Source organism: Scaptodrosophila lebanonensis, unplaced genomic scaffold (assembly GCF_003285725.1).
Source record: "Scaptodrosophila lebanonensis strain 11010-0011.00,11010-0021.00 unplaced genomic scaffold, SlebRS2 tig00000129-arrow-arrow-pilon, whole genome shotgun sequence".
NCBI classification, from domain to species: Eukaryota; Metazoa; Arthropoda; class Insecta; order Diptera; family Drosophilidae; genus Scaptodrosophila; species Scaptodrosophila lebanonensis.
This window is the reverse complement of record NW_022060583.1, coordinates 99,121-117,501: the sequence shown is the minus strand read 5'-3', so window position 1 is coordinate 117,501 and position 18,381 is coordinate 99,121. Positions and strand designations below refer to the sequence as shown.

General features: G+C 35.9%; 2 protein-coding genes across 6 annotated transcripts; one reads left to right on the top strand and one right to left on the bottom strand.

Moving 5' to 3' along the window:
- The first annotated feature begins 2,242 nt into the window (after window positions 1–2,242).
- Window positions 2,243–3,874, top strand: LOC115628936. The gene is made up of 2 exons (XM_030525208.1): window positions 2,243–2,348; window positions 3,639–3,874. The coding sequence occupies exons 1-2, from the start codon at window positions 2,243–2,245 to the stop codon at window positions 3,872–3,874; spliced, it is 342 nt and encodes a 113-aa protein (XP_030381068.1).
- Window positions 3,875–4,008: 134 nt separating this feature from the next.
- LOC115628809 (phosphorylase b kinase gamma catalytic chain, skeletal muscle/heart isoform) lies at window positions 4,009–18,185 on the bottom strand. Of its 5 annotated transcripts, none has more exons than XM_030525030.1 (10): window positions 18,069–18,185; window positions 16,808–17,509; window positions 14,816–14,994; window positions 13,488–13,772; window positions 13,317–13,407; window positions 13,094–13,230; window positions 12,914–13,011; window positions 8,915–9,541; window positions 6,322–6,480; window positions 4,009–5,093 (listed from the first exon to the last, which is right to left on the bottom strand). In XM_030525030.1, exons 2-10 carry the CDS (start codon window positions 16,897–16,899, stop codon window positions 4,959–4,961), a joined length of 1,803 nt encoding a protein of 600 aa, XP_030380890.1. In that variant the 5' UTR covers window positions 16,900–17,509; window positions 18,069–18,185; the 3' UTR covers window positions 4,009–4,958. The 5 variants fall into 5 exon arrangements, with proteins under 5 accessions (XP_030380890.1, XP_030380889.1, XP_030380891.1 ...); XM_030525029.1 differs by having other exon boundaries at window positions 17,767–18,160; XM_030525031.1 differs by lacking the exons at window positions 8,915–9,541; window positions 18,069–18,185 and adding exons at window positions 7,108–7,164; window positions 11,798–11,881 and having other exon boundaries at window positions 4,725–5,093; window positions 16,808–16,899.
- Window positions 18,186–18,381: the final 196 nt, after the last annotated feature.

Sequence of the window (18,381 nt, the reverse complement as noted above, 5' to 3'; positions counted from 1 at the left end):
CGATGCAGTCATGGATCAATTATGATTCAATTATTCTCAAAGCTACTCGATCAATTTTTTTTTTAAAAACCCTTTTGGAAGGAAATTTCAACTCGTTTTAAATCTATTAGTCATCATGCAGTTATGCTACGCGAGCTGTCATTATCATAAGTAGCTTGTACTATTTTCTTGAAAATTTCTGCAGAAAATATCAGATGCCACGCAACAAGTTCAACGACTACCTACGGCAAAATTTGGTCAGAATGTTGTTTTGTTTGGCAACTGCCAATCGCATTAATTATCGGTGTAAATGGTCTTTATTTCTAAAGGAAAAACTTTAATTTATTAAATAAAGTGGCTCAGAGCTCTAATATTATATCTGAAACACTTTTTCACACGCTCTTTTAGATAAGGGCTTGTAACTTTATATGTACTTGTATATAAGTAGTTGCAATATATTTTCGAAGATACAAGTAGAAACAGAATTCCGCGTATGCAGAATAACTTTTTTTAAACAACATTTTCTTCAGTATTTCTCTTTATGCTTAATAAGCTGTTAAGTAGAACTAATTTTCCTCCTCTGCTTAATATTTTTTTAGTTTGTTAGAATCTATAATGTCTCTGACCACATTTGGCTGTGAATCGGGGAATAGCTGGCCAAATGGCAAATAAAATTCCCCCAACGTGTCGGCGGCATTAATAGACGTTATTGTAGAGTTTTTTCTTACCCTTTAATATCTTTTAAGTTTAAAATTGACGTAATATAATTACATATCTCTATTTTAATTTATAATATTACAATATAATATAAATCATAGCACTATTTGTTGATTTATTAAATAAAATAAATAAACAAATTTGTTGGTAACACTAACCTTATAACAAACCAACAATAATATACATATGACATACATACATATATCGTATGCTAAGTATATAATACAGAGATATAGCTGACATGGAACAAGATTGCTCCTGCTATTGAACTAACCTGGTTAATTGTGATCATGTATCAAGTGTATTCAGAAACCCATTGTAAGGAAATGCAAATCCATATTACGCACAATTCAAGTACGGTATGAGCTAATGCAATAAAAATTCAGAGATATAATATATGGATCGAACCTTGTTCCAGTGTCAATGACGTCCGTGTCCTACCGGACTGCAGGTCGTTTGATTGCAAAGGTCAAGCACCAGAACTGGACGCCGACACTCCAGCCGGCAACAGCAACAGAAACAGCTACGGAGTCATTATTTTGGTGTTGCGGTGAAAGTGCGAAATGATTTGTGTGTGAAATGCCGAGTCAAGCACTCTAGAGCACAGGAATTTCGTGGCATAAACAGGAATTTGTTGGAATTCGGAGCTGGGCAAGAAAAATTCCCCAAAAACAAACAAAATAATAATAAACAGTATCGACGAACTAATTAAAGCAGGCGCCAATCCAAAAATCAGAAACGTGATAAGCGTGACTAGCGCCGAATACATACATACAAGTATGTATGCACATATATATATTACTGGCACATATGTATGTATTTTTGTGGACATATTAAAAACACATTTATATACATACATACATATGTATTTACAAAGATATTTTCATTTTTTATGTATAATTAAACACTCATATTTATAAAACAACATATTTATATACATATGTATTTACAAAGATATTTTAATTTTTTATGTATAATTAAACACTCATATTTATAAAACAACATACTTGTATTTATATACATATGTACATATGCTTGCGCATTTTTATTTTTTATATACATATGTACATATATGTAATTAAATACTCAATGAACTGCAGGGAAGTTGCGCCCAACAACAACAACAACAATAAGAACAAAAAGTAACCAAACAGGCAATGACAAACTGGGCATGGAACCAGGCATGGGCAAGGTCAAGTCGATGGCTTCGGTTTCGGTTTCGGTGACGTTGCCACCAACACTCGATAAGCCGACGCACGGGCTTAAGCTTAACTTGGTTCTGTTGTCGTTGTTGTTGTTGTTGCTGTTATTATTGCAATTGTTGTTGCGACTGCTGTTGATAACAAAGCCAAACATTCGCCTGCGCCGTATATAAAACATTTCGTTTGGGAACAAGCGACAGCACTTGAGATTACTCTGCAAAACAGTACACAGCTCCAGCACAGCGCGCGTCGGCTCAGGACACACACACAGGATAACCGGAGAAGAAGCAGCTAATTCCGTTAAACGCATTCCCATTTCCACACCAGCTTCGCAGTTTCTCGCTATGGCGCGCCACGCCCTCGTCGCCCTCCTCATCTGTGCCGCTTTTGCTCTGCTGGCTAACCAGAGTGTCCAGGCGGCTATTGCCCGCGCCGACTTCAGCAATCCAAGTAAGTGGTGAACTGGAATCAGGAGCTTTCCTTCTGCCGGCTGTTGCCCTTAAAGCGCATTCTTTACTTTCTGAGGGGGATTGCAAGTATGGTTTCCATCTTCCAGGAATCTGTACGGGACTCCCTCTCTATCCTTTTCTACGACACTCTTAGTACGGATGTGCTATTGTCAGAAGGGGGATTCCAAGTATGGTTTCAATCTACCAGGAATCTGCCCTGGACAGATTTTTTTCAAGCATGGTTTCCATCTTCCAGGAATCTGTCCGGGGCTCCCTCTCTATCCTTTTCTACGACACTCTTAGTACGGATGTGTTATTGTCAGAAGGGGGATTCCAAGTATGGTTTCAATCTACCAGGAATCTGCCCTGGACAGATTTTTTTCAAGCATGGTTTCCATCTTCCAGGAATCTGTCCGGGGCTCCCCTTCTCTCCTTTTCTACGACACTCTTAGTACGGATGTGTTATTATCAGGAGTCTATTGATTAGAGTTCAAGAAATCGGCACATTTTCTGAATAGCAAAATATCATACAACAGTTCATATTTAGACTTTTTTATTGTAACGTATAATTTATTGACTTTTCAAGGTTTTTCTAGTAAGCTAAATATCTTTTATATTTGGTCTATCCCGAACCCCATTTAATAACGCTAATGGGAAGTGTAGTCTGAACAAAACTCTGACAATGCTCAGAAGCAGTTCAATGATCAGTCGTCGACCTCATTCAATATTTCTTGTAAGCAAAATATAGTGTCTTCGATTTTTCAAATTTAAATTATTTGCTTCTGAATCCCTTTAATCTGAATCAAGCATTTTTTGCATTTTGAAGCCTTAACATTTCAATTTTTGTAAGGCTAAAGAAAATTCCGTCGATGTTCTTAAGATCAGTCTTCAACCTCATTCATTATTTCTGCTTAACGAAATACTGAAGATATTAGGCTTCTTCATGTAAACAAAAGACGGTCTCTTTACTCTTTCAAATTTAATTTCACGTTTAATCCGCATCAAGGATTTTGCTTAAGCTTAAGCTTCCAAAAGTTTTTCGATTGAACTACGAAAGCCTTAACGTCTCTTCCTTTAGCCTTACGAAAATTCTGTCAATGTTCTTAAGATCAGTTTTCGGCCTCATTCAATATTTCTGGTAATCGAAATACTGCAAATATTTAGCCACATGACATGCCATCCCAAAAAGGATATATCCCATGTTCTCTCTAAGAACTTGTAATTTGCTTTTAAGAAGTTTTCAGAAAAAATAAACCTAATCCTCTTACATCTCCTTCCTTTCGCTGCCCAGCATATCCTGGCAAGTGCGTTTTGGACTCCAACACAATTATGTCGCCGGGCCAGACCGGCAAGGCGCCCAACCATCCCTGCGCTGGCGTTACCTGCATGGATGGCGGACGTGTGGAGTTCAGGACCTGTGCGGCCGTTGCCCCGCCCCGGGGCTGCAAGCAACGGGACTTTGCCAACAGCAATCGTGCCTATCCGGAGTGCTGTGAGCGCAGCTACGATTGTACCAAACACATTTAGAAGATAACGCCAGAGATTCGAATGCTATGATGGGGCGAGGTCGAGGTCCGGGTCGAAGGCCTCCCTTACTTACTGTTTGTTATTTTGACACAGTTTCGTTTTAAATTAATGTGCTTGTTTGTTTTTCTTTGTTTTTTTTGTGTTTTTTTTGTCGGTTTATTTATTTATTTTTATACTACAATATAACAATTAAAGAGTAAACGCTTAGCAATTAAATTAAATAATTTAATAAAATCATTAACAGAAAAATACAAATAAATAAATCGTATCCATATGCGTGCAAACATACTATATGTACATACTATATGTATGTATGTACATATGTACGTACGTATGGTATGTATTACTTACACACTTGTTGTATATACACATATATGCATACCTATGTATGTGCAAGGATCGTTACAATTTGTTTTGTGCGCATTTGTTTGTGTTGGTGCTGTTGTTGGTGTTGATGTTGGTGTCGGGTTCGGTGTTTTGTTATTAAATAATTGCTTAATAATTCTCTCCTATTCTTATTGTTATATGCACAGGAGTTTGTTATATTTGGGAGCTGGCCAACGAATCGGTCGCTTAGCTCTACTAATAATAATACATATGTTATGTAAGAGCTGAGCCTATTTATGATGCAATTATATATGAACTACACTAATAAATGAGCCTACAATTTTTGAAATGTCCACAATACACAAATAAAAATTAATACGTAAACAAAAGGATACAGGAAACAAATACAAAAAAAAATAAAAAATTATGAAAATAAGATGAAAAGAAGTAGAGATTTAAAACAATGAGTGGGCAGCAGATACATATGTTTAGATATATATATATATATATATATAAATATATATATATATATATATGTATGTATATATGTATGCATATATGCTTAAATGATATCTCTTGATTTAAAAAAAAAAAGTGAAGAAGAAAACAATTGCACTAAATTGTTGTTCTCTCTTTCCTTAGCGATTGCTGTTTGGTATTCCTCTTAGTAACTTTTACATTTCGTTTCGCCGTTTTACAGTTTACAGTCATTTATTGCTCTTCGATTCTCGATTCCCCCGACTCTTTCGACCCGTCACTATCGACTGAGATTGTTTATGTAAAGCGCATGAAGCTCCGTGCGCGGAGTATTTTCGAATAGAGCGGCGCGATTCTGGCCCTCGCCCTTCTTAACCCAGTGGCCGTAGACACGGAAGGCACAGCCATCGATAACCTGTAAGCGTGAGAGAGAGAAAGAGAGAGAGAATTAATCAGTTAGTCGAATTTATTGATCATACAGAATGGACTAGAAACCTCTAATAAAATTCATTTAAATACTTTAAAGATATCTTTGGTGCGCCCCAGACTATGTTATAGCCAATTTATCTATCAGAGCTATATATATACTTGACACGATATACTCCAGTGAACCTATAAGCATATACATTTTCATTTTCAGAAGAAACATATATTAATCGATAGACGCAAAACTCTGTGCGATAACTCTGTAATTGATCTCTTTCGTACCTGTTTAATAATAGATGATGGGAGATTTAGCTTACACATTATTCGTATATCAAAGAAAGACTGATGAGCAATTATCCGTAAGCAAATAGCATATGGAAACATAAAGATTGGTTAGAAAATATCTGGAAACAAACAGGGGTTTCCAATATATCCAGTAAACGGAGTATAGTGCTTTGTGTTCCGATTAAATTCCACAAGCCGTACAAAAAAACCTGATTAAACTAATATAGGTCCATACTTTCATAATTACAGATACTACATATTTCAAAAATAAATCCAGATTGTTTTTTGCCTAGGCCATTCTCATTCTGTATCCGAAAGGTATATGCTATATATCAAACTTGGTATACGAATTTGGTCTTATCACTAATCAGAGCCTCATTATTTGGTGGAAAAATTAATCTTAGACAACTTTTATGCTTTGCACCTCATTATAATCTGCAGTTTTATCAAAATTGCCAAACTATATCACAAAACTGACTTAGAATTAATCTAAAAGGAATTCCTGTAACGGGAAAAAGGATACGTACAAGGCATTAAACAGTTAGCACGACTCCAACGTTCTATGATACTTATTTATCTAAACTTAACTGCCTGTTCATTTAATAGAAATATGTTCTGACTCTAGTTTTTTTTTTTTTAATTTAAAATATCCCGCCAACCAAGGACCACTGTATTAAGTTACTTCTACTGTTTGTATTTATTATAATTTACACTTTGATTGTATTCTGAGTTTTAAAAAACAAACCAAGAGTATAAAATAAAAATAAAAGGGTTCTTATTGAACTGAAAATTGGAAATTGGTGAATCTATTTTTCGTAATAAAGAGATGGAGTATTCGGTCTGATTTCTAAATTTCTTTACATTTTGTTGAAATCGGTGGCTCTGTAATGCCCAATAATCGCAGCATGAAAAGGGGGACGGGGAACACTTACCTTGCGTAGAACCTTCACGCGATACGGATCCCGTATCGCCTCCTCAACGTGAAGCGGCTCGGCGGTATATCGGAGGCGCCGTATCCGGATGACAGCACGTATCACCAATATGGCGAATTGGAACTTTTTGCGCGCATTGAAGCGACTCTGTTTTCTCAGCTGTTTGATTTAGGAGCGCAGCAGCACAGAGATTGGAGTAAAGAGAGGGAGAGAAATTAATAAACATTGAGATTATCTTTAGATTATATGAAGGCATACATAATGTGTTAATGTTGGTTCAATGTGTAAGAAACGTGTAAGTGCCAAAGAGTTGCATGGTTAATATGTAGCAATAATAATAATAATAATAACAAGAATAACAATAATACAATCACATTAGTCAAACGAAGAGAAAGGAAACCAAATGGTTCGGATTAGTGTTCGTTCGTACAAGTATTAGTTTCAGAATAAAGAGATCTCTCTCGCATATGTGTGTACAAGTATGTATGTATTTTGGGAGATAGCGAGCAACACACCTTGCTCTCAGCTCAGACTTAGTAGGCAGGCTATATCTCTGGGTGCGCGTGGGTGTGAGTGAAGCGGAAAGAAATTGGAACAAGAACGAGAGCTTAGGATCGAAATGTTTATGCGGTTTTTTTTGGTTTTTTGTTTTTTGATTAATACCAGCTTAAATTTGTGTAAAAAGGTACGTTTTTATTTTATTTATCGTTTTTGTTGAAATCAAACATATATATATATGTGTATATAACTATGCATACTTGGTAATTTTTCTCAGGTTTTACTCACAATGGAGTCTCCACAACACCGACTTATAGACACACATCTTATAAGGGCGTTGAGACTCTGACAATATAGAGAACATGACACACAAAACAAAACGTGTATAAAATCATACATAAGAGAAATGAGAATCCGTCAGTGAATCAATTGGGCGAATAGGACATTTATCAATAGATACAAATATATATATTACATATAGTATAGCAATTATAATAGTAATAGCGATTTAAATAATTATATTGATAGTTAACTCATGCACATTTAACAGCGATCGGCGCCTCTTTCACATTGCAAGTGTACGATTATAGATAGAGTAAACAGGTAGACATACATATACTTGTACGAGATATAGAGGACATTGAAATGATAATATACCATACATACTACACACATACATACTACATTCGTAAATACATATATACATGGAATGGTACACCTAGAAGTTAACTTCGAAACTTAGAATTGTTATTGCAGAGGTATGAACCGCTTGCACAGTACGGGTGGTACGTTTTACGTTTTAGTAGGATGTACGAAATGTATCTAGATTTGCGAGATGTTAAGGGGGCGAATACCACTACATATGTGTACATACATATCCGGCAGAAGCATATAACTACAACTACATACAATTCATCATTGGGTACAGATACGAGAGTATATACGAGTGTGGTCCAGCTACACCAAATTAGAGTACCAAATCATACGTTATAGAGGTGCGTAAAAATACAAACTGTATTACTTTTATTGCATAAACTATGTATAGTAGAATAAGCTAACAAATTATATGTATATTTATTGTAATAGGTATATTAATAAAAAATGGAAAGCCAATTCAACACTCATACTACAAATATAATAATACGAATGTGTGTGCTTTATAGCTTGGTGCAAAAAATTGTTTGCCACAAGTTAGACCATCAAACCAGATCGTTCCGAATTATACTTAGGAGATATTACATGTGAAATATTACCTACAGTTTCTTTTTTTAGATTATTTTTCAGGTCTGCTTAGCCACTATAACTATAAAAAGGTCGGATATACAAGTATGTTGGAGAGAATCGATTCTCGAACATTTAACAGACTGCAGATATTGTCTATAGAGACTAGAGCAGAAATAGTTGCCCAAAATCTGTCAGGTATATATTAGAGAGCATCGTTTCTCGAACATTTAAAAAACTTAGCTTGTCAGCAGGTTCCTTGAGCAGAAATAGTAACCCAAGTTCTATGTTTTTTGATATACTTCAACTTATAAGGTTGACTAGATTTGTGATATTTAATTACTGGAACAGCGATTGATTCTTAAGAGTGAATTTTTCATATTTAATTTCTCCCCGTTTATATTATAAGTTATCTATGAGTTTAGTATTATTCGTGGTTTATCAGCGAAAACATCGTATGGGGCCGGAACTGTGTATGAGATCAGTTATCAATAAAAAACATCAGTCATTTCATAATTTGTTTCTCAACTTTTCTCGCATGTTGCTAGTAGTTCGGAACGGAATGGGACCGTGTCTAAATTGTAGTTTTGATCGATTAGCGGTTGTCAATATTACATATGTGCTCAGATATACATAAGTATTCTAATGGATGGGCGTGGAGTGTTGGGTGTGGTGAGAGTGATTTTTTTTGGTGTCTTGATTGATGTTTGCAAGTGCGATACAATAATAAACTAATGTTGTAAATAAACGCAAAAGCTCTAAAATATGAAAAGGAAATCGATTAAAATTAAATTAAATTATAATTTAATAAATAAGGTAATGTCTAAAGCAAGTCGATACGTGAAAACAAAACAAAAGTAAAATGAAAACCTGCCTGATCTGGTGCATACAAAAGTTTCTTTGCAGCATTTTCATAATTTTCCAGCGTCAGCTGATCGCCAATTTGCTGCTGCTGCTGCCCCTGGGGCTGTTGTTGCTGCTGATAATACACGGTGGCTCGTATTGTCTTGTAGGAGGCACCAACGCCGCCGCCGCCGCCGCCGACAACGCCACCACTACCATCACCACCGACACCACCACTGCTGGCATAAACATCAACACTGCTGCGCATTGTTGTTGATGTATCGATTGTTGTTGTTGCCGTTGGCGGCGTGGCAAGGTGTTGCTGCTGATGCTGCAGATGCTGCAGATGCTGATGGGGGTCATGGGGCTGGGCGGTGATGTCGCGCAAGCGATTCGATGAGTATGAGCTTTGCGGGGCACTGTAGTACATCATATATGATTGCGAGTCACAAGGATTCTGACTAAAATTGTTGTTGTTGGTGTGGTTGCTGTTGCCGCTCTTGTTGTGACTGCTGTTGTTATAGTTGTTGTTGTTATTGTTACAATGAAAAGCCGCCAGCGGATTTCGACTAGAGCCTGCTTGCATGCCCGGCACATGCTGCCCAGCGGCACAACTGAGGTATCTATAGGGCGCCATCGATAGCTCGCTCATTAGCACCTTAGCATGATACGAATGTTTCGCAAATGGGCAGTCGATGTATATCATGGAGGTGAGCGGGAGGGATGTTTTGGGGCGGGGCGGGGCAGGGCGAGGCGGTTGTGGGGGAAAAATAATAATAACAATAATAATCATGAAAATTAAGTAGTTAGAGCGCGACGTTTCAAAATGATGTCCTTACTCTAAATCTTTCTATTAAATTAATGTTAAGAGCAAAATAAACACGGTGACAAAATCAATATAACAGCAATTAATGATAATATTTGGGCCGGAAAAGGGGGAAGAAAAAACTCTCATCAATCTGTCGATATTCTTCTCAAATATGACCATTTTAGATCGATCAACGTTTTAAAAGCTATAATATACAGATGGTATAGTATGTGTGTTGGATTTGTTTTGAATAAACTTGAAAACATTACAAATCATGAAACTTTTATGAAGCAAAAAGCAAATTAATATTGTCAATCATAGCTTTGAGACTGAAGAAATATTAATCCTGTGCACAAATGTTATTGCGAAGCAATTCTTTCAAAACAGAATCCTGAAACTGCTCTATGAGTTACCAATTACTGAGCAAACTAGAGAGATGATTCGCTTATAACTCTTACTCTTACTATTGATCGAGTTTGATAAATAGAACGGTAGTATATAAAAGTAAAGTGTTTAACATTTTATTATGATTAATGTAACCTTGGACACTAGTGAAAAAATACTGTAGCAGGGAAAGGTTGAAATGCGAAAGCTAAAATAAGCTCGTGAAAGTCTATCTGTAACATACATTTGCACTCCCCTAATATAGGTTTTTTCACCCCCCAGACAGTATAAATAGCAGCTCTATTGTAGATTTGGGTTTCACTTGAAACTACAGGAAATGAAATAGATTCATTTTCTGCATTTTGCTTTAGAGATTTTAGACGTTCCCTTAAAAGGGCGAGTGCACAAATATATTGTTTTGAAGTAACTTGTTCCTTTAAAGGCCAAGAGAAACAGAAACGAATAAAAACAAACAAAGTTCAGGAATAAGGTTATAAGCTTTGGTATTTCTTTACTGGCCAATTGCGAACAATGTTTCTTCAACAATTTGTTAAGAATTTGTTGAATTACTTTGTATTTGGTTGGAAATCTTAAAATATATTCCATATTTTGTCACCCTGCATTATTTTGCTTGCTATAAAACGATACGTAACTTAACTTAAAACTGTGAAATAAGGCTGAGTTCGTCAGGTCTTACAGTGGCAGTATCTACTTGTATGTATTTAAGCTGCACGTATTTGAAATACCTAGTACTTATGTGTATAGACTTTAAATCTGGACTATTTAAGGCACCTTTTGGTATACAGGAAACGCAAAAAGTTAACGCACACATGCACAACCGTTGTTTCTTGTGTTCTACTATACGAGTATATTCATTTTTTTGGATTTCAGATATCATTATTGGCATGATAATCATAGTATAAGTATCAGCTTCAGCGATAGTAGGTTCTCATGCACACAGCCATACATACACACGCAGATTTAGCACAAGTTGGATTTGAATGCAAATTAGATATATTTGTATGTATGTATGTGTGTGTGTGTGTGTATGTACGAGTATGTTTACTCGTTGTTTAGTTAACTGCAGGCAGACATACTGACAGGCACTGACGAGGGATTTGGGTTTGAGTTTTATTTGAAAAACGAACACAAATAATTTGTACGCTCAATAAAACAACAAGGACGACTACGGAGTACATACAGATCATACATACTAGTGGAATAATAGGCGTTACAAATAAATAATTAATGCATACATACATACGTATAGATGTGTGTATATAGAGATAAGTATTATGCGTGGCAAGATCAAACAAGTATGTAAATCATTCAAAAAATTTCAAAACATGTGCAGCAACAACAACTCGATTGTGGGTGGAAAAATGATGCGACTGCCGCATCTTTCGCACTGATGAGATGGACGCAGTATAGTAAGTATTAGGCATACAAGGCATACGAGAGGAGTCTATGTACATACACGTACAAGTATGTATATAGTATGTATATAGAGGTAGAATCAACAAACAGTTATCGAATGCAACATGTAATGGCAACATAATAATGCAACAAATTGTGATTATCATTATTATTATTAGATTTGAAGTTGTTTTTATTATTATTGTTGTTGTTGTTGTTGCTGCTGTTGTTGTTGTTGCGATGGTATTGGTAGTATTGGTAGTAGTAATAGAAAAACATGATTAGTCCAGAAACGCGTTTCGTTACCAGTGCTATTTCAGTGATGCGACTCATTCTCCTGGACTTGGTCGACAGGCTGCGCTTGAGGCCATCGATATTTTGCTCGAACAACTATTTTCGTACCGTTCGATTTTAAATTTGTCATATTTTTCATATTTTCATGTCATTTGTTATTGTTGTTTTCAATTTTTTTTCGTGTATGTGTTTGTGTGTTTTATAAACGTAATAAACGTATGATTTATTTTCGATTTTTTTTTTTCAAAAATGTAAAAAGAAAAAAGAGAAAAGTTTTATAATGTATAATTTTAAATTAAACAAAATTGATAAAAGCAGAAGATTAAAAAAAAAAATAAACAAATAAATAAATAAACCTGACATAACTTAAGACAAATTATAAAAATATACCTAACATTTAAATCGAAGAGTGCTACTTAGAGATTAAGGAAAACTTAAGATACAATTAACTAATTGATGGGGGTTGTTAGTAGCTTCCAGGTTACTCAGTGTATTTGTTGTTTTTGTTAGCGGTAAGTCATCCCTAATTAAGTTGTCTGCCTTCCTAGTCTACACTAGCGTCCTAATTATAAGCAGAGTTATAATACAAAGTAACATTTGTACATACTTAGATTATTGCTTAGAAATATGTATGTAAGTCTTTCTGGGGAAACTAACGCTCTCAGAATCGTCCAAACATTAAGTTAGCTTCCTTCAATCTTGCAAATTTGGGAAAGAGAAAATCTTCTTAAATATCTACATACTCTCTCTTTTTTTTGTGGAACAATTGCTGTTCATTTATCTGCATGTTGCGTACGATTCGCATGGTTTTGTATCTGCGGATGAGTGCTATATAGAAGTGGTTCTTGGGATGCTGCTTGTGAGTGCGTGTACGAAAATCTTCAGAGAAGCTTTTAAGGCAACATGACTTACAAGGTAGGAAGATATGATTTTAAAAAAAAAAACAAAACAAAGTTTGTGAGAAAGTGCACTTAAAAGAGTCGACTTAACTAGAGCGAGAAAAATATAACATCATAGGTGGTACTTAAAATATTCTTATGCTATATAGAAACGTTTATGTACAGCGAACGTGCCAACCAGTTGGTAGCTAACTAGGCGCAATAAAGGACCTTGACAGGCATCACTTACCATTTGATTAAAGAATGGATGTCTTAATACTTCCTTGACTGTTATACGTTGCGCAGGATCAACGACTAGACATTTGCGTATTAGATCTTTGGGATCCTCTGTAATTCATAATTTCAAAACACAACCCATCATATAGGAATGCATAATTCATACTAAGGAGTCACACACTCATCCACTCACCTGAAATATCTGCCCATTCGGGCGAGGTGAAGCTATATTTGCCCTCCATAATGTTGCGCAGCATAACCATTTGTTTCCGATGCCAAAATGGAGGGCATCCAACCAGTAGCGTAAACATAATGACGCCGCACGCCCAACTGCATGGTTTAGAAAGAGATAGAGAATTAGAATGTTATCCACAGAATTAAATATTTTGGCAAATATATGTAGGTAAGATACACACATGTCAACTTCCTGTGAATAGCCCGGCGATCCCTCGAACATATTGCATTTGAGCGTCTCTGGAGCCAAGTAGCCAGGCGTACCGCATAAATCTATTGATATTGATAAGTTAAATATCCATACTTGTATATATTTTGTTTGTTGCATTGATTTCATACGAAAATGTGCGTACCTGTAAGTTTTTCGCCCTCCTGCAGCTGTCGTGCGAAACCAAAGTCCGTGATCTTCACATTGTGATTCTCATCAAGCAATATATTCTCTGGCTTCAGATCACGATGCACAATATGTTTGGAGTGTATATACTCCACCCCCTCGAATATTTGCCGCATTATTGTGCGCGTCTTCTTCTCAGACAGCGTCACCACCGACGTCAGATAGTCAAAGAGTTCGCCTTTAGGGCACAATTCGAATACGAGAAATACAAATGCATCTGATTCAAACACGTCCTGCAGGTCAACTGTAAAAGATCACATAATTGTATTAGATACAATGTCCTTCGAAATTACCAAAAATATGAGTAACAGGCAAATCATCTGCTTACAAAAATGATTGCATTACCCAGGCATGTCATGAATGTAATGCTAAAATATAGCGTTCTGCAACAAATTCGGCAAATTATTTGTATGTCTGACCACAGCTTAAGCAAGATCTTATACACGCATTAGACACATAAGTGATACGATTTGCAAACCCGAATTGGCTTTGAGTTCTCAAATTCAAGCAAAGTTAATTCGGGTTCAGTTATGGAAATGAACAGAAATGTTATACATATATTCGATGGAATGGCAATAAAAGCTAGTTTTAGAGTAAGTCTGCATATCCTACATATTTGTTATAAAGGTCTCAGAATCAATACATATAAGTATTATATTATTATACATAAATCTTCAAAATCAATACAACTATTTACGTCCGTCTATCTCAACCATTTAACTTAGTTGCATATATTGCCTTAGTACAGGTATTTACAGTACAGTTAAGGTAAAAATCATTCTTTGCTTAAGCAATATGTTTAACGATAGTTAGTTAAAGTTTTAAATATATGGCGTAATAACTTAGACATTGTAGGGATTGATACAATCGATCTGAAAATGTGTTGGCAGAAAATAATAATGAGCACTTTCATCTGGTTTTTTTTGTTCGAAATTGTATTAAGTTTCAACAATAGCTGCTAATATATAACAATCTAATATAAAAAGTATTAGTTATACCTTTCTAAATAGCTATGTAGTCCAACGATATAATAAGGATAAACTTCACTTTAGCTTTGTACCTTATAGCGAAGACTCAAGACCATAGAGGTCTTGTTTTCTTGCCTGCTAACACTATAGTTTAGAGTTTATATTTAAGATTTGCAGACCTGTTTTTGAAATTATGAAATACGCCATACTTCATTTATCCGACTGACCGACTAACTTTCTCTCTTCTTATATCTAATGTTATTTAATTTAAAGTATTGTGTGTATACTATTAATATATCCAATGTACTATTTAGCTTACTTATGTATGGATGTCCCATCACTTGGCGCAATATTGAGATTTCTTGTCTGGTTGCTTCCAGCATATGATATGGATTCGTTTCGCCGGATTCTGTTGTGGCACCCAAATCGATTATTTTTGCCGCAAACTCCTTGCCCGTCTCCTTCTCAATGCAACGACGCACCGTGGAGCTGATGCCTCTGTACATGAAAGATAACAGTTACATCTATTAGATACAGCTTGGCTAAGACGTAGTTAGTAACACTTTGTTTGGTCATGGGCTGTGTATTTAATTTACAAATTCCATCCACTCATCAACATTACGTGGAGCTTATCAGGGCCCTCCCAGCATTTACTTACACCTATATGGCCACTAATTCTTTTTAATTCCGTATTTATCTTGCGTTTTCTTTTGTAACAGCCGCATGCACTTCAAGTTCAGCCCAAGGTTACTCAAGAGCCTGTATGGGTATGCGCATCAACTTCAAGTGGATCCCTAAACCCTTACCAAGTGGTTGCTTGCCATTCATCGTATGACTGTGTGTCTGTCTGCTGAATTACACCACAAGGTATACTTTGGAGCGAAGGCAGAAAAGTTACAAATTAAGTTTGGTTGTATCTGATAAAATCTCGAACACACTAATTGATTAAATTTATAACGGAAAAACGGGGCTGCACAAAAAAATCGCCACACAAAAGGCAAGACGGTTGTAAACCAGCCGGAATGAGCAGCTGCTTAAATGTCGATTTGTGATCAGAAATTGTGCTACATGGGTCACATAAAACAAAAAGCAAATAAATATAAAATAATAATAATAAAAATAAAACCGTCAACAATATTTATAAAAGGCAGCTAATGAATTGGTCTTCTTTTTTGTGCCACTAGCAGCAATTGAACGCCTCTGTCTTGAGTCATATGACAATTTAGCAACCTGTGAAGATTGCTCGTAAATACGATATACTTGTATGTACATATATGTACATGTATTTGTGGTTGCTTATTGAAAAACAAAGTATTCAATTCTGCAAACTATGCAAATTACCAACAAGAAGCGTTGACTTTGGTGCTACCACAACTTGAAAGCTAAGCTGCTCCAAAATTTGCGCTGCACTTTGCTATTTGAACGGCTTTGGCTAAAACTATTGGAAATTATAAAAAAAATTTCGCAAAATTTGTCATAAGCCCAGTTTGAAAACTTAATTTTAAAATGAAGAAAGGACGTTTGGTTACAAATATTTATCTAGTACCATATTTTCTAGTAACATGTTTACTGCTCTTGGTTTGTTAAAGTGCTCTAAAGAGCTATATGATATTCTAATATGATTCTAAAGTACTAACGTCTATTCTTTTTATGTAAATTATATGTCTTAATGTTAATTATTTGAATACAATTTTGACAGATTCATTTCAATCCACCAATCCAGGATTTCATCCAACTTAGTTTAATTCTAATTTCTTTGGAGCTGCTATCAACTAAATTATACGTACTCTAATAAAATGCTTTATTCCTTGATATCTGGGACAACTCTAAAAAAAAGAAACACACCTATTGTCCTTAATATCCATTATAATCCATATATTTATTGAAATTTCTACATAACATTAAAATGATATATTTATATTCATAATCTATAGTATTAAAATTAAATTTGTGTTTCTCTAATCGCCTTTTTCTAATAAAGTTAGTTTTTAAGTAGATTTGTTTATTTCAGTGGCTTAATCAACTTTATGTCCCGCCAGCTATGGCTAAAAATATTCCTTGGCATCTTAATAGTTTTAACTATACTCCTAAATATATATTATTCCTTGACTGATGAATTAGATAAATTAAACTCCCGTTTTAGGCATAAGAATACTTTCGTCTTTTTTTACTTTAAATTTGAGCAACTTACTCTATTGATAAGAACGAACAGTCAATTATATGCTTCATTTTCTTTCAAAAATAAAGAGACCCCCGCTTAGATTTGTATAACTTGCTTGATTTTTGAACTTAGCTAAGATGTTCGGCTTACCTGCCCAATATTTCCTTGGGCTCGTATTTGGCATAGAAGCCCTTGGCGGCATCCTTATCGGGTAGCAGATCATCCTCTTCGTCCTTAGCCATTGGATCTAGTGAAATTTTGAAAGTGTGCTCAGTGGCACCTCCAGCAACAGGATTTCTGAATGATGTTCGATATTGTTGCTACTTCTTGGCGGCAACAAATGCACAGCTGTGCTTTAAGGCGGGCGGGCCGGTAGAGATCTGTTGCTGTGTTGCTTCAGAGCGTAGCGGTACGATTGGCTATTTTTATAATATGGGAACGCGACAAATAGCACGACAACGACCAACCAACAAGAAACGACAACTGATGCACGAAAAATTTGTGTTCGATTGTTTGTGCCTGCTGAACTGTCCGATGATGTTGAGTTTCCTTTTAATTACCAAATTGTGCCGAGACGGCCGGTATGGTGCAGTTGGGGGCGGCTAGGCGGGTGGCTATGTGACTGTGCTGTTAGCGTTGGCGTTCGCACTGACAACGGGTACTGGTGTTGGGTCTGACGATGGGTATCGATTTAATTTTTTTTTTATTTTCTTTTTAAGTGAGTGTGTGTGCTTTCTCTCTCTCTCTCTCTCTCTTCCCACACACGCGCACTCTCAGCTGTTGCTGCTTCGTTTTCGTTTTGTTGCTGCTGCGGCGGCTGTTGCTGCTGATTTAATTAATAGCGTATGCCAACTACAACAAATCGATTTAAATAAAAAAAATTAAATGTAATAGAATTAGATTTTTTCACTATATTTTTCAGATTCTTATACATGATTACACAACACGCGTTTTATATGAAATTATATGCAGCAATCGCATTATTTATAATAATAAGATGCGTTTTCCCCCTCTCTCTTCTTTTTTTTTTTTTGTTAATTATGCTATGCAGTGTTTTTGTTTTGGTCGTTTATGCACATTTACATCTGCAGCGTGCGACTGCGGCGGACCTGCTAGTTGGCGTGTTATCGCTGCTGTTGGTGATGTATGTAAGTGTGTGCTTGTTTCTCGATGCTGGTGTTTGGGTGACCTGCTGTACGTCGTTTCGTTAGTTCGAGTTTGTATTTTTCTTGTTATTCAGCAGCTATCATTTACGCTAAACCGTATGTTTGAGTTTCAATTCCGATACCAAGCAAGACAGCTCTCAGAGTCCTCCTTTTCTAGCACACACGCACTTGCCTAGCGGGTACATTTCAATGTCAACTAAGGTTAAAAGTAATACATTTTAAATAAAAATTTACACGGCACATACACACGCGCGCGCCAGGGTATTTGCAAATATTGGCAGCACTGGCATAGCTCAGACTTGTATTATTGCAGATAATTTTGGCTTAAAAACCCCTGTATTTTGGACACAATACTACCGAAACATCTATGCTACCACAAATACAAGAGTTATCGATAAATATATTCATCCGAAATTATCGAATGGTAACTGTGACAGCTATCGGCATCGAGTGAGGCGATAATTCACAGTTACTCGCTGTCATATTTACATACATGGACTCAAAACGAATTGATTTCGGCGTAACGGTCAAGAGAAAATTATGAACTATTTTGTTTGT

Coding starts and splice junctions, on each gene's coding strand:
- LOC115628936 (XM_030525208.1), top strand. CDS start 2,243: ATGGCGCGCCACGCCCTCGTCGCCCTCCTCATCTGTGCCGCTTTTGCT. Junction 2,349..3,638: donor CGCCGACTTCAGCAATCCAA/GTAAGTGGTGAA, acceptor TTCGCTGCCCAG/CATATCCTGGCAAGTGCGTT.
- LOC115628809 (XM_030525030.1), bottom strand. CDS start 16,899: ATGGCTAAGGACGAAGAGGATGATCTGCTACCCGATAAGGATGCCGCC. Junction 13,408..13,487: donor GGAGGGCGAAAAACTTACAG/GTACGCACATTT, acceptor CAATATCAATAG/ATTTATGCGGTACGCCTGGC. Junction 13,231..13,316: donor TATTCACAGGAAGTTGACAT/GTGTGTATCTTA, acceptor TAAACCATGCAG/TTGGGCGTGCGGCGTCATTA.